Genomic DNA, 16,111 nt, shown 5'->3' with positions numbered 1-16,111 from the left:
AGCACAGAACATAAAACAAATAACCACTCCAGTACACTGCACAAACGGTAAATTAAATACAGAGAGAAGAGAACTGTGTCACATAAAGCAAAATAAAAATATAAATAAACGGAAGACGCACAGTGGAATGTCTAAACCTAAAAGAAAAGAACTAAAGCTAAATAATAAAATTAAGGACAATAATAATAATAATAATAATAATAATAATAATAATAATAATAATAATAATAATAATAATAATAATAATAATAATAAGAAACAAAAAGAATAAAAAATCTCACAGTATCGCAAGTGTAGTATGCACCACTCTACCCAGGAGCAAGACAAACTTATTGCAAATATACTAAAATTGATAGATATGATAGGCGACAGTGGCGGGGGTATGGGCGTTACTTAAGATGGTCATGACGAGAGGGGAGGGGGTCAGGAATTCGGTAACAAGACGATCGCTATGTAGGGTGCCATTAGTGAGATATTTCAGACGGAGGGAATGAAGATGTTCGAGAATGGTGGGAAAGGAGTAAAGGGGGGTAAAATTGGCAGAAGGGGCATCAAATGGAAGGTGATGGGCAATACGTAGAGCGTGGCGGTCAAGTTTAAGGAGTTGCATGTATTGTCGAACGTCAGCTCTAATCCATGTAAGTGAAGCGTACGTAATAATCAGGCGAATGAAGGATTTGTAAATGTTAAGGATTTGAGAGGAGGTAAGACCCCTGGTACGCCCAGTAAGCATACGAAGGGATCGAAAACGGGAGTAGGCTTTCTTGTAGGCTAAGGTAAGGTGATGGTTCCAACAAAGGTTATTCTGAAAGAGGATGCCTAGGTATGTTAATGTGTTAGTTTCGGTTAACGAGGTGTTATATAACGTGAGTGGGACGCAATGACGAGGACGGCAGAGGCAGGATTTTTTACGCAAAACAATGAATTGTGTTTTGGCGGGATTGACAGAAATATGCCAGGAACTGAACCAGTATTCGAGAGTGTCAAGATAGCGTTGGAGTTTGTTAGTAAGGGAAACGGTTGTGTTACATAGGGCAAGGATGGCAAGGTCATCCGCATACTGATAGAGGCGAAGAGGAGGATCAGGATGAGGGATATCATGGGTAAATAAAAGATATACGATTGGAGACAACAGGCTGTCTTGTGGTACACCGGAAGTGATAGGGAAAGAGTACGACGGAGTATGATGTATAATGATGCGCGCAGTATGGCAGTGGAGGAAATTGTGAACGAGACGTATGAGCGTGTCAGGGAGGGGAAGTAGACCGAATTTGAAAAGGAGACCCGGATGCCAAACAGAGTCAAAGGCTCGATTGACATCTAGGCATACTAGGGCTGCAGTTTTACCGTGGAGGTTACTGCGTAGGCTACTTGGAGCTACCGGCAGTGCCAATGCACTATGAGAGACATTGTCTCATTTCCAAAAATTGATGCCTGCCTAGCCATCAGATGATATAGATGCTGATTCCCACAGGGAATCCGAAATATTTGTCCCAAATTTACCAACTGATAAGCCCAACTTAGCACACTGGGGCAAAACGCTGGCAACCAGGAATGAATTAGCTGTAAAATTTATAATGCCAATAACGGACCAACTAAATTGGTATTGTAAATTTACTCATTCGGGACAAATATTTCAGCTTCCCTTCCAACATCCCTGCAAGCTGAACTCCTCCGACTTCTTACCACCTCCCTTTTAACATCTCAGCTACACTTCACCTCCTCCTCGTACACACTTTCCCTTTATAATACAATCTCCGTAGCCAAGAGGCCCCATCTCACCTTATCCCCTTCTTAACTTTTACACATCATTTTCCCCTCTTCTTCATCCTCCAAATCTCCTGCTTCTCACACTTCGCCCAGCCAGAGAGAGGACATCACCCTTTGAGTGGCCCACGCTGTCCTTAGGGCGGGGAATGAAAACTTATTCGACGACGGCCTCCACGGGGTGAACATCTCTGACAGTGGACATCACTGATTTTCACTGAAGAACCTTACCATTTTTGCTCTGCCGGGTGGCTCCACATCTCTACGTTTGCTACCACACTGACCTCAACTAACCAGCGGCCGACACCAAAGTTGGAAATCAGCTTCCCGTCATGCGTACCTGTGTACTTGTTGGCGTCGATACTGCCCTCTCCGAACAAGACATCCTCACACAACTCCATGTAGAAGGCGTCCCAGCTTGCACTGCATTAAGGATACATAACGAAGACGATCTATACCACTGGTCCTTCTTCAACTACCCATTGAAGACGACGTACTGCACCTCCTCATCAATGGTGTGTATCTCTACTGACAATTCCACCACGTGGAAACTACTCCTGAGCACCTACTATCTCAGCTATCTGATGACGCACTGGCCACGCCCACAGCAACTGTACCACCACCTTGGACATCACAACAAATGTCTTCATCCTCTTTTTGGACTAACCCCACCAACACCATTACCACCACTATGATCACCATGATATCTGCCCATACCCTTTCCCACGTTCCTGTCACCACTGTTGCAATGTGCCATCCTTCCCCAATCATGACTTCCCTCCCTCTCTTTCCAAACCCAGTACAACCTAGCCCCAAGTACCTACCTGGCAACGCTTCGGACTCTACAGCAGCAGCACCGCCATTGCCACCACCATCTTCTCAAGCCAACGATGCAGCAGCTGTTGCACCACTATTGTCGACGATGCAGCCATCACCATTTTCCCAAGCCATGAGTAGCTGTGTGAACCGCGGCGTCAATCCTACACTCTCCGAACGAGACATCCTCAACGAACTCCACGCAGCAGGTGTCCCAGCCCATTGTACTTTCCGGGATCCACAATGCCTCCAGCCCCACGTATCTGGTCCACCTTCTTCTCCCCACTGCAGATGATGTACAACGCCTCATTAGCTGCGGAGCTTATATCTACCACCACCGATACAAAGCAGAGCCCTCTTGTTCCCCACCCCAACCTATTTGACATCCTACCAACAACACCTACCATCACACCCGGTCAGCCCCTCCTTCCTTTCAACCTCGTCAACCCATTTGTCCACCCCTTCCCGCAACTACTTCAGACGCTCAATCTCCTCCGACTCCTTACCAATTCCCTATGCAATATCACTGCAACCATTCACCTCTTAACACTCCATCTCCACCCTGGTACTCTCAACTAACCTTCCCTCCTCGCACACATCTCCTATCATTTTTCACTTCATTTACCCACCTTTCTTCTCCATTACATCTTCATTTTTCACTTCATTTACCCACCTTGCTTCTCCATTACATCTTCTTGACCCACCCGCAACTCTTGGCCAGAGAGAGGGCATAACCCTCTAGGCGGGCTGCCCCACCCCTTCAGGGTGGGGAATGAAAAAAAAAAAAAGAAGCCTCCATGGTATGCACTAGCCATGCATCTTGGTAGGTGTGCAATTTACCAACTGATGAGCCCAACTTAGCACACTAGGGCAAAACGCTGGCAACCAGAAATGAGTTAGCTGGAAAATTTATAATGCCAATAACGGAACAACTACTGTACATTGGTATAACATACTGCTTAGTCGAGCAGCTCGTCTCTTTCTCCCAAGTCTTCCCAGCCCATATCTGTTTTCCTGGCACGATTCATATATGCTCCTTGTTGGCTTCATCACCATTATATGCCCAAACCACTTCAATCTGGATATACTGATCCGATCTGACAATGATGTCTCAATCCCAGCTTCCTTCCTAATCACATCATTGCTCAACTTGTCCAGTTTGGTTTATTGAGTTGTGGACCTAAAGAACTTCATCTGAGATGCCTGCAACCTTGATGAATCTTTCTTAGTGAGGGTGCAGGTTTCGATACCATAGGTTAGGATTGGTATAAAGTACTGATTGAACATCACCAGGTAAAAATCACCGACCTGGCCAGGAATCAAACTCGGGGCCTCTGCATAAGAGGCAGTCACGCTACCCCTACCCCTGCAGAAAATAAAGTGAACAATGTTTGTACTATGCCGATATCAATCACTACTGATCAACATTTAGGGCAGTCACCCAGGTGGCAAATTCCCTATCTGTTGTTTTCCTAGCCTTTCTTAAATAATTGCAAAGAAATTGGAAATTTATTGAACATCTCCCTTGGTAAGTTATTCCAATCCCTAACTCCCCTTGTTATAAATGAAAATTTTCCCCAATTTTTCCTCTTGAATTCCAACCTTATCTTCATATAGTGAATTTTCCTACTTTTAAAGACACCACTCAAACTTATTCATCTACTAGTGTCTACTACTACTAAACGTTTTTATTCCTCCCCTGAAGGGGAGGCAGGCCTCTTAGATGGTTACGCTGTCTCTCAGGCCGGAAGATTTGTTACAGTGAAGGAGATGTATGGAGAAGGTGAGGGGGTGGGCGGCCGTGGCCTATACCACGAACTGTCCCGGCATTTGCCTTAGTGCAAGAGAATGGAAAACGATGGAAAACCATTCTCAGGACAGCCGACGGGTGGGACCAGATGTGTGCCCTAGGCCCATCTCCCGAATGCAGAGGCGTAGAGCCACAGTAGAGCCGTGGCCAACTTTCCTCTGCTCGGTTGGCCGGTCAGAGTACAGAGCTGTTGGACCACGGACAAGCCGTGGCCTCTTAAGGGATAAAACCCAAGGGCCAAAACCCACTCTGCATCTACCGACATACTAATGTCATTCCACGCCATCTCTTCACTGACAGCTCGGAGCATACCACTTACAAGTGATTAATCTTATTTTTTGTTCATATTAAAGTTTCATACCATGGTATTGAATAGGTGGTTGTCAATAGACAAATTGTATTTTATAATATACATACCACTTAATCGAGCAGCTTGTTTCCTTTCTCCCAAGTCTTCCCAGCCCAAACTTTGCGACATTTTTGTAATGCTACTCTTTTGTCGGAAATCACCCAGAACAAATCGAGCTGCTTTTCTTTGGATCTTTTCCAGTTCTCAAATCAAGGAATCCTGGAGAGGGTCCCATACACTGGGACCATACTCTAGTTGGAGCCTTACCAGAGGCTTATATGACCTCCATTTTACATCCTTACTACAGCCCCTAAATACCCTCATAATCATGTGGAGAGATCTGTAACCTTTATTTACAATCTTGTTTATGTGATTACCCCCATGAAGGTCTTTCCTTATATTAACACTTAGGAACTTACAATGACCCCAAAAGGAACTTTCACCCCATCAACGCAGTGATTAAAACTGAGAGGACTTTGGAAGTTCATTGCAATTACTGAAGACTTAACTGCATCACTGACAAGCAAGGGAATATGAATGGACTGAAGGCTTTTGTCTGGGAATATCTAACAAAAACAATGACATTCCAAAGAGAACTTAACTGTATATCTTCAGTTGAGTTCTCTTTGATGTTAATTACCTCCTACTCGACTGTACCTCTGCAGGACTCTCAGTCTGGACAGCACTCTCATCCTGTTGCTGTTGATTTTGGTTACCGACCTCCCTCTTGTGTGGAGCATCTATGTTGCTGTTCTGCAGTTTCTCCTTGATGATCTTACTGAACTGCTGAGTGATGTCCTCTCCTATCATCGGGTTCTGGTACACATCGAACTGCGTGAGGTTGATCTTTTTGTTCTGGTCACTGCTCACATACTGATTCATACTGCAACAAATTGTTATTAGATTTGGTTAGGGGCAATCTGATCAACCCTTCTATTAAATGTGCATAAATAGTAGAGGTACAAGGGTCACTCCAAAATTAGTGCACCACATTTTTTAACAAAGCAAATTTTTAATCTACACCGGCATTGGCCAAGATAGCCATACACCGTAACCTGCGCTCCTGCTTACAGTAAATTTTTACAAAACCCACCAGCGGAGGTAGTTGTGGTGGTGATTATTATTTTGAAAGGAAGTATAACTAGGCAACCATCCTCTATATAACACTAATCAGAGAGAAAAATGGCAGGGATCCTACATTTCAAAAATGAAGATTTCGGCCAAAGGAAGACAAGGGCCATGAAGGGCATGAAAATGAAAGATTCCCTAGGCCTCGCAACCCAACACCGCCAGGGTCGGAAAAGAACAAGAGTGACTAAGGGAAGTCAGACAGGATAGCTGAAAGTGAGGAGCTTGACACAAGTGGAAGCAATCCCAGGACTCAGCTCTAGGCCCTGTGGTCACCAACCAACCCTCCCTAGTTAATAATAATAATGCTATTTGCTTTACGTCCCACTAACTACTTTTACGGTCTTCGGAGACACCGAGGTGCCGGAATTTAGTCCCACAGGAGTTCTTTTACGTGCCAGTAAATCTACTGACACGAGGCTGAAGTATTTGAGCACCTTCAAATACCACCGGACTGAGCCAGGATCGAACCTGCCAAGTTGGGGTTAGAGGGCCAGCGCCTTGACCGTCTGAGCCACTCAGCCCGGCCCTCCCTAGTTGAAAGCCCCTGGGGCCCCTTTCAGTCACCTCTTATGACAGGCAGGGGATACCATGGGTGTTATTCTGCTGCCCCCACTCACAGGGGGACCAGCAGAAGTACCGCTGTTTAATGTTCATTTGTCACTAGAGACGTACTTAGGTTCTTGGCGACTAGTACCAACTGATGAGACGTACTTAGTTCCTGGTACCAACTAAGTCAATGTATTTTGTTCCTTGGGACTGCTGCCAATTGAAGGGGAGGGGCGTTGGTAGGGTGCGCTGTTTAATTTATTCGGGGCTAGTTGCTGGTCTGGATTGGTTGGGTCCGGCTAGTGACAAAACATTGGTTAGGTCTGGCTAGTGACAATAACCATTGTACTGTGATCAAGCAAAGAGGGTCTGGGGCCACAAAGCAGCTTTAGGCCTCATGTCATCAGGACAATCTATGCCTCAGTGTCCAGATTTAGAATTACACGCTTCATTTTCCCTGGACCAAACATTACAGTAATAATATTTTTATTATTTCTGTCATACGAATTGCAAGAGTACACTGCAATCTATGCTTCAAAGCAAAAGTGGATTCATCTCCGTACAGACCATGAAGGCTCTTGGAGGCGCGCAAGGTAAAGGCTTCTACTCTCCGTAACCTCGCCACTTGATGGGGTTGAGTGGTTAGCTATATGCCCGGCCGCCTTTGCCCCTAGGAATTAACCTGGTACTAATTTTTGTTGTAGGTTGAGTGAACTTCAGCACCATATGCACCTCTGGAAGTGGAAATCTCGTTGCTTAAATTTTACGACTTCGAGACGGGGAATCGAAGCCACGTCCTTCCGGGTGAACCGAGCACGCCTTTACCACCTCGGCCAGGCAGCTTCTAATCTTGCTTCACAATGCAACCACATCCAGCTATCCCCCATCAATGATATCCGGTGAAAGTGTGTTAGAGGAAAAGATGCATGCTGATAGTCATAGCAGCTGGAAATAACTGGAAGGATTTTTTTTTTTTGGTGATGGTGGGGTGTGAAATTAGAGTTGACTTGATTTAATTGACTTATTTTCTTTAATTCCTAAGCAGAAAATAGGACCTCAGTGAAATTTCTCCCTCTTGTTCTATCTACTGCCAGTGCTTTCACCTCTCTTCATGTCAGTCAAGACATGGAGCTATCTCCCTGCCTGCAGTTCTCTTCCAGATTGGTCTGCCTTGCCAGTGACTACCTAGTGGATTCTAACTAAGTGCCTGCCTTGTGATACCTTCTTGTGGTCTTCTCAATGTGTGGCTGATCCACCTCAATTTTCTTCTCATTATAGAAAACAGGCTAATGATCCAAAATCTATGTTCACAGCCTTTGTAATCAAACATAACGATGACAAAATTAATGTTATAAAAAACACAGTTTGTATTTTTACATATGTACATCTTCATTATAGACTATCATACCTTTCAGCATTCAGTCTGCAAGCCTCTGTGAATTTACTAAACGTCACCACAATCCTCTATTTGTAAATAGCTCTGTGGCGTGTTTAGTTCTGTGCCTCTTATCTTTAAATCATTAGGAACTGAGTCTAACTATTGTCATCTTGGTCTTCCTCTACTTTTCTTACCCTCCATGGTCAAGTCTGTTATTCTCCTAGGTAAACTATCCTCCTCCCTTCGCCTCACATGACCCCACTACTGAAGCCGGTTTATACGTACTGCTTCATCAATCAACTTCATTCCTAGCTTATCCTTTGTCTCCTCATTCTGAATACCCCCTGTCATTGTTCCCACCTGTTTGTACCAGGAATCATTCTTCCTGCTTTCATGTCTGTTACTTCTAATTCATGAATAAGATATCCTGTGTCCACCCACCTTCCACTCCCATAAAGCAAAGTTTGTCTGAAAACAGACCAATGTAATGTGGGTGCTAATTTCCCTCTTACAGAATACTGTTGATCGCAACTGCGACCTCACTGCATTACTTTTGCTGCACCTTGATTCATATCCTAAATACTTGAAATGATCTACCTGTTCCAGCTTTGTATAAACAATCTGACATTCAGTTCTGTTGAATTTTTTACCTACTGACATCAATTTAATCTTTGAAAGGCTAATTTTCATTCCATACTTATTGCACCTATTTTGAGTTTCCAAGATATTAGACTGCAGGCTTCAGGCACAATGTGCCATTAAGACCAAGTCATCAGCATAGATCAGCCTGCTTACTACATTTCCACCTAACTGAATCCCTCCCTGCCACTTTATACCTTTCAGCAGATGATCCATGTAAACTATGAACAGCAAAGGTGAAAGATTACAGCCTTGTCTAACCCCTGTAAGCACCCTGAACCAGGAACTGATCGTACCATTAATTCTTACTGCAGGCCAATTATCAACATAAATGCCTTTGATTGATTTTAATAATCTACTCTTAATCCCATAGTCCCCTGATACAGTGAACATCTTTTCCCTCGGTACTCTGTCGTATGCCTTCTCTAGATCTACGAAACATAAATATGTCAGTCTATTCCTCTTGTAATATTTTTCAATTAACTGGCACATTCTGATGTCTGAAACCACATTTATTTATTTATTTATTTATTTATTTATTTATTTATTTATTTAATTGCTTTTTAACTTGTGACAGAGCATGCCATCTTTGTATCCATATTTTTGTACATAAATGTAGCTATTGTAAAATCAACAATAATTTGACAATTATAATTATTCTAGTAGAGAAAAGAAAAGAAAGGGTTCCATCTATATAATGTAAATTCTTAAAAGATCACGGTACTAGTTTCGACCTCCATTGATGTCATCTTCAGCTATGAGAGCCACAAAACTGACTGGTTAAAGACGTGAATATACGCAATAAATGAGTGTTAAAAATTGAGTTCTGTTGTAAAAACTTGAAGATATAAATTCACCATCTTCATTACAACACATCATCTAGTTGAGAAGTTATGTCTAAGTTCCATTCTAGAAACATGAAATAATGTTTTAACAATCTTGGCTTGTGGTTGAAAATAGTGAGCACAGAATCATACAACAATTTTGTATTTGATTCAAGTGAAATGAAATGGCATATGGCTTTTAATGCCAGGAGTGTCGGAGGACATGTTCGGCTCGTCAGGCACAGGTCTTCTGATTTGACTCCCGTAGGCAACCTGAGCGTCGTGATGAGGATAAAATGATGATGAAGACGATACAGACATCCAGCCTCCATGCCAGCAAAAGTAACCAATGATGGTTAAAATTTCCGACCCTACCAGGCATCGAACCCGGGAACCCTGTGACCAAAGGCCAGCACGCTAACCACTTAGCCAAGGAGGAAACAACATGATTAAACATCCATTGGGAACATCTTGATATAGATCATTGGAGTACATGAGCAGATGTACTGGAGTTGTTTTCAATGCAGATAAAGCTAGGAAAAGTGTCTAAAAGAGACAAATATAAAACAAAAATTAGCCACATTTTAAAAAAGAATGAAAGTTTGTGACATAATGTTTATATGGGACTCACCTCCTGATTGCCGAGTTCAATGCGTGTTGTCAATTCCGTGACAGAAACCCCAATAACATATCAAGATTGGTCCACTAACAATATATATTAATAGGATCGTATAAATTATTTCACATAATATGAAGTGAGCTTACATTACAATTACATTATGGCATTACAATACAGTAGTTAAACCAGAAGCACTCTACGCTGCAGAAACTCTCAACATACAACAACAGGGATTAAAGGAACAATTAGAAATTAAAGAAGAAAAAATCACGAGAAAAATTTTAGGACCAAGAATCATAAACGGAACCAATTACCCTAAACCTAATAGTGAAATATACAAGCACATTTTCAAAATTATAGATGCAATTCAAATGTGACGAATCCAATTTGCAGGGCATTTGGAACGAATGAACCCTAACAGACTTTCACATCAAATTTACAAATTTCTAGGAAACAAGACCAAAGTGGTACAAATGATCAGAGAAACGCCTCACTGAATTAGGATAGCCAAATCTACAAGGTTGAAAGGAAATACAAAACATCATTCAAGCACGGGGATTTGAGGAATAAGAAAGGAAACCCACATGATCGGCATAGTTGGAGGATCGGAGATGTGCGCAATCATTGAAGATGAAGAACTACTGGGCAAAAAAAGAAGGTCAAAAAATGTTGATTCCGCATGTACCTAGGCGACTCATTTGCAAAGAGTAAGAAGAAGAATAAGAAGCAGACGAAGGGAGCTTTCAGAGCCAACAAGGCAATTTCCTGCCCCAACTCTTTCCTCAGACCAAAACTTGTGCAGAAGTTGGAGAACATTTTTGGAGTGGTGTCTCTACACCCTACCAGCAGCCCTGTGAGTGTAATTAAAACAACTGATATCATGAAAATCTTGGTGTACTGAACATGACCTAATACACTGAAAGTTTATTTCGAGGTCTCAAGATGGTTTTCGAAAGTTTCCCATTTTCACGCCAGACAGATGTTAGGGCTGTATCTTAAATAAGGCTATGGTGCATCCTTCCCAGTCTTAGTCTCTCCTGTCCCATCGTTGCTGAAAAATCTATCTGAGTTGGTATAATATAAACACACCAGCCACCCAAAATAAAAGCTCTAATAAGGAGAAGAAAAGAACAGGTCAGATACAGTGAGTTTCTCTCATCTGTTGGCCGCCAGGCGCACCCAGCTTATCTTCCTCCCGTTGCCTCATCACTCCCTGCACTTCGCTCACTTTATCTGTACATGATGACATGAGATAACAATTAAAATTAAGAAAATAAGAATTAAGAAAATTAGTAATTTCTGATTAAGAAAATAAGTTTGAACCTTATGACAGGAGATGTTGGAAACATTCTCCTCCTGCATCCACCCTTTTAACATTTTCGTAGCCCGCCATGCTTCTTGTCCAATTCGTCTTACGGATTTTGTAAGCGTATGTTCTAAATCAGTCTGCAATTTCATTTATTTATTTTCCTTGTTAAGTACAAGTTTTTTAACACTTCACTTCTTATTGAGTAACAAACCAGTTCCTCTCAATTTGTTTACAAGTTTCCACACAGTCTCTCCATGTGGAGGGCTTACGACTGGATATTGTGTTACAAATCACCAGTTTCCCTCCAAGACTCTGTTTTCACATAATTATCATACACAAATATTCTCACCTCTACCATGTACACATGTGGAGGCTTTATGAGAATTATATCCCAAAGTAACACTTCACAACTTGAGAACAGTTACAGTGACAGAACAACACTTAGTACATGTTCTAAGCACAGACCTGAACTGCAAAGTGTGGGAATTCCCATGCTGTCGCTGTGCTGTGTAATGGGAAGTGACGAGTCAACGGGAGAGAGATAAGCTGGGCACGCCTGCCGGCCAGCCGATGAGAGAAACTCACCGTACTTCAAAGAATAAAGGTATCGGCAAAAGCCATGAAGAGGGTGCAATCGAAGAACCCGCTAAGTCTCAAAATAGCTGATGCTGCTGGGGCTGTGTTTGCCAAATCAGATAATTGAGGAGCCAGGCACAAGTAAGTGGAAGCAACCCAAAATGAGAGCCAGAGCAAAATCAGTCCATTTAGTCACCTCTTATGATAATCAGAGGATACTATGAATATATTCTACACCCGCACCAACAAGCCAATCAGAAATAAGTTGCAAGTGTGTGCAGTCCTGTAGCATCAAACATTTTCACAAGGTATGCTCTAAGTCAGCGTATGAAAAATCTCAGATCCCAGATCACCGTGGCCTTAAAAATTCATGGGTTACAGCTAGTTACAACAAACTCCTCTCAATTTGGCATATACTAGGAATATACTGTAGAAGGCATTTGAAGACTGAGCGGAGTCTGCGCTGCAGCTATGGGTCGGGAGACGAGTGGGTTAGAACCCCATCGTCAGCTGTCCTGAGAATGGTTTCCCATTTTCACTTCAAGACAAATGCCAGGACATTGCCTATTCGTAGGCCACAACCAATTATTTCCACCTCCTACCCAATTTAATTTCACTTCATCATCATTAGCTCGTCAACTGAGGTTGACGTCATATGGCCGCAAGAGCATGCCATATAATTTCATCTCACCTCATCCCCGACTCCATATAAGGAAACAGGACTGAGAGGTAGACACACGTAAGAAGGCATTTTAAGGCAACACTCTGAAGATAAAAATATATTTTTACCTAATGCATGGATTTTCACTAAACTTTGTGGGAATGTCACCTACATAAAAGTAGAGATGTCACGAAAATTTCATTCATATACAATTAATAACTTTTCCAAAAAAAAAAAGTTTTTTTGAATTCTTTTTGAAATTTTTAATTCTATTTTTTCATGAAATTTAACTAACATGTTAATGTAAATTTGTAATCACTTCGCCACTGAAAAAAGGCATAAATAAATAAATAAATAAATAAATAAATAAATAAATAAATAAATAAATAAATAAATAATACATGTTTTAAAACCACTACGTATGGATTTTTCTGTACATAATTTATATAAGGAGATATAATCATACTAAATATTGTGCAATTTTCAGTTCTAAAATTTAGGACTTAAAAATCTCCACTACTTGAAAAAATTCTGCAATCAAAAATTCCATATGCAGGTTTCTTAATATAGCTATGATACATATGCCATACAAATTTTGTTATAATTGGCTGAACATTATGGGAGAAAATGAGATTTAAATGTAAAAATTACAATTGGTGGGAAAATTAAATAAAAGTTCAAGTGACGTTTTCTTCCTGATTCATTACCTAAAAGTCACCAGAACCATGTTTTTCTTTCCCTTCCTTTCTTAGCAGCTTCTGTACGAATACTGGTAACTCTGGGAGCTTGTCTCTTCTTCTTCTGCTTCTCCAAAGAATGGAAAATGATTCACCTGCATTTTGTTTTCCACAATGCTACCTTCCCTGAGTCGAAGTTATGGGGATTGTAGTTTCTGTCATATCATGATTGTTTGGTATAGGTGCAGGACTTACATGGCTTCAGTTGATGCGACACTTTCCTGATGGGAACAATGTGATTCCGATAACATTTCATGACCTTTTGTCCCTGATTTCTTCAATGGAGACTACTGTCCAGTAATAGCTGATATCCATCTCTTTCCTATCAAAAGTTCAGCAATTTGTTGCTTAGCTAAGGATGATTTATGTTTATGCATATTGTTTATTCCCTTGAATACAAGCTATCAATTATTACAGCACACTATCTTTCAATAATAACAGTATCTTGATAAGCAACTACAAGACATTACTTGCGCACGTATTTCACAAAAGTAAACAGACTGGCTACCACCACAGAACCAATAAAAAAGATTAAACATACAAGAATAACAAAACTTATAGTTGTCAGCACTATTGTAGTACCATCAGGAATACCAATACAAGCATAAAATGTTGCTCAATGACAGTCGAGTACTGAAATATTAGGCTGTAACAGGCTTTATAAAGCCATTCAGAAATATGGTAGATCTTACAGCTTTAGTCTGTATAAATATATCAAGAGAAGGGGGGGGGGGGGGTTGGCCCATCCCATGGATGTGTAATTGCAAAGAACAGGCATATTTGATTGAATGGAAACATGACAATGACATCATTACCTAACAAAGCAGTTCAGCAGATGCCATGCCCATTTCTGCTGTGTGCAGACTGGCAAACAAAGCATTATTAAATTGATAATTTGTTTGAATTCAACAAAATGAGTTTGTGACAAGAAAGAATGTAATCACTGCATTTCTTATTCTTTGATATTGAATAGGTTGAACCTCTTTATTTATTATTTCAATTTTAACTGTGATACTTTTCAATACGGAACAATGAAATTTTTATCTTTAAAAGAAAGAAGAAACTCAATCCTTTCAAATTCAGTCATTAATAAAAATTTGCCAAAATACCAAAATATTGATTTTTATCTCTGGAGTGTCGCCTTAAGGTGAAAAAGAAGAAATCCATATTTAATGCACTAGTATGTGAACCTTATTTTGCCCGCCTGGTGGCCACGATCGTTAAGGCGCTGAAGTCTAAACAGTCTGACACTGAGGTTAGCCGGTTCGAGTCCCGTTGGTCGAAAAAAATTTCACCATCAGAATGTTGGCCGGCAGGGTAAGGGAGGTGGTGGTATACAATTGCTAATCACTAGATTGCGTGCCTAAAACCTGGATTAAATTCCAAACCTCTCTGCAGTGCTCATATGGAGTGAGGGCATATGACGCTGTTGATGGTGATTCGTCCGTCGGATGAGACGTTAAGCCTTGAGCAGACCCCTTGGTGCTATTCAAGAGGAGTAGGCTATGTGCCGGCACCAGGTTTCACCCTCTCCCTACTATCATATATCACGTCATTCATTTCATCTCATCTCATTAACTCCTCTGATGAGGTTGACGTCAGGAAGGGCATCCGGTCATAAAAACCCGCCAAGACAGATTCACCTCACCTCATACCCGACCCCGTAGGGAAACGGGACAAGGGTTGGACAAACAAACAGTATGTGAACCTTATTTTGCTTACAAAGTAGTCTTCGACTGGACCTACTTTGAGCTATTTATCTTATTAAAAAGCACTCCCAAATGCCTCTTATGATTTGAGATTACACTTCTCACTGGAACAAACTCTTGGCTGGGACATTTGAATAAATGTACGAACATAAGGCTGAAGATGTAAGCAACAAACAGTGATGACTGATGATGTTATTCATCAAGCTGAACCTTCGATGTCTGCAATTACGACTGTTGCTGAAGAGTTAAAACTTATTGACGGAATGGTGAAATTAAAAAGCAAAGAAACGAATGCAGAAGGTACATGCAAGAAATCAGATGGCGTACTCTAATGAGTGGAGTTAAACAGAGGACGCACAGCATACACTCATGTATATCCCTGACTACAGCCCTGCGAGTGTGGTATGTTTTACGTCTCAAGTAAGGCAGGACTCACGAATGTTTATGGCGTGTTTTCTTCATTCTGTATGATGCATCTGGCTTGTCCAGCTTGTCCTTGATGATCTTAGTGAACTGCTGGGTGATGTCCTCCCCTATCAACGGGTTCTGATACACGTCGATGGGATACAGGTAGTTATTATACTTTGGGTGGATACTGCTTTCATACTCCTTCAACCTGCAGGGTAAGAACGCATCATTAGAACACGGCTGGCCAAATATGGCAAATTGTAGTTAGTAACCCGCTTGCTCCTTTCTGATTGCAATTTGTGACACCGAGGGAGTCTTTTACACCATATACTCGCATTGTTCTATCAGTCGGAACTAGCGCTAATTTCACTAATACCATGAGGGGCTGACAATCTGATTGTTTTCCCACTTAAAAGAATTACATTACTAGACATGATAATTTACCAGGAATGTTGCACCTGTCCAGTACACTGATATGCTGTGCGATGAGCTCTCCTCATGCTTGCACATTAAGGCTACCACCCCTCCGGAACTGCTCCTCCCAGCGTGACTGACTCGACTAGCCATTCAGGAGGGGAATACTGCTCTCCCTCTCCACCAATTAACAACAGTACGACACCCCAAACATCTTGTCATAGCAGTCGTCCTTTCTGAGTCCGAAATTTCACACCGCACAGTATTTTATTTTTGTATTATTATATTATTTTATTGTGGCTTATACATTGTATACAATAAATAAATACAAATCCAAACGATATGTCCTTGTTTAATTAAACCTGTGATAAAACGTTCTACTTAACAAGATATCACATACAAAATGCTATTGTATCAC

At 41.4% G+C, this 16,111-nt stretch overlaps 1 protein-coding gene across 1 annotated transcript in view; it reads right to left on the bottom strand.

The window, feature by feature from the left end:
• LOC136883164 (uncharacterized) overlaps positions 1 to 15,779 on the bottom strand; it is a 72,322-nt gene extending 56,543 nt beyond the window's left edge. Inside the window, exons 1-3 of the mRNA XM_067155344.2 lie at positions 15,724 to 15,779; positions 15,308 to 15,487; positions 5,383 to 5,625 (exon numbers count right to left, since the gene is read on the bottom strand). Coding sequence (XP_067011445.2) covers positions 5,383 to 5,625; positions 15,308 to 15,487; positions 15,724 to 15,779 — 479 coding nt within the window. The remainder of the gene's footprint in view (positions 1 to 5,382; positions 5,626 to 15,307; positions 15,488 to 15,723) is intronic.
• Between the last annotated feature and the right edge of the window lie 332 nt (positions 15,780 to 16,111).

Source organism: Anabrus simplex, chromosome 11, assembly GCF_040414725.1.
Source record: "Anabrus simplex isolate iqAnaSimp1 chromosome 11, ASM4041472v1, whole genome shotgun sequence".
In the NCBI taxonomy this organism is placed as follows: domain Eukaryota; kingdom Metazoa; phylum Arthropoda; class Insecta; order Orthoptera; family Tettigoniidae; genus Anabrus; species Anabrus simplex.
The sequence above is the reverse complement of the archived record's forward strand: the minus strand, read 5'-3'. Positions and strand labels throughout refer to the sequence as shown.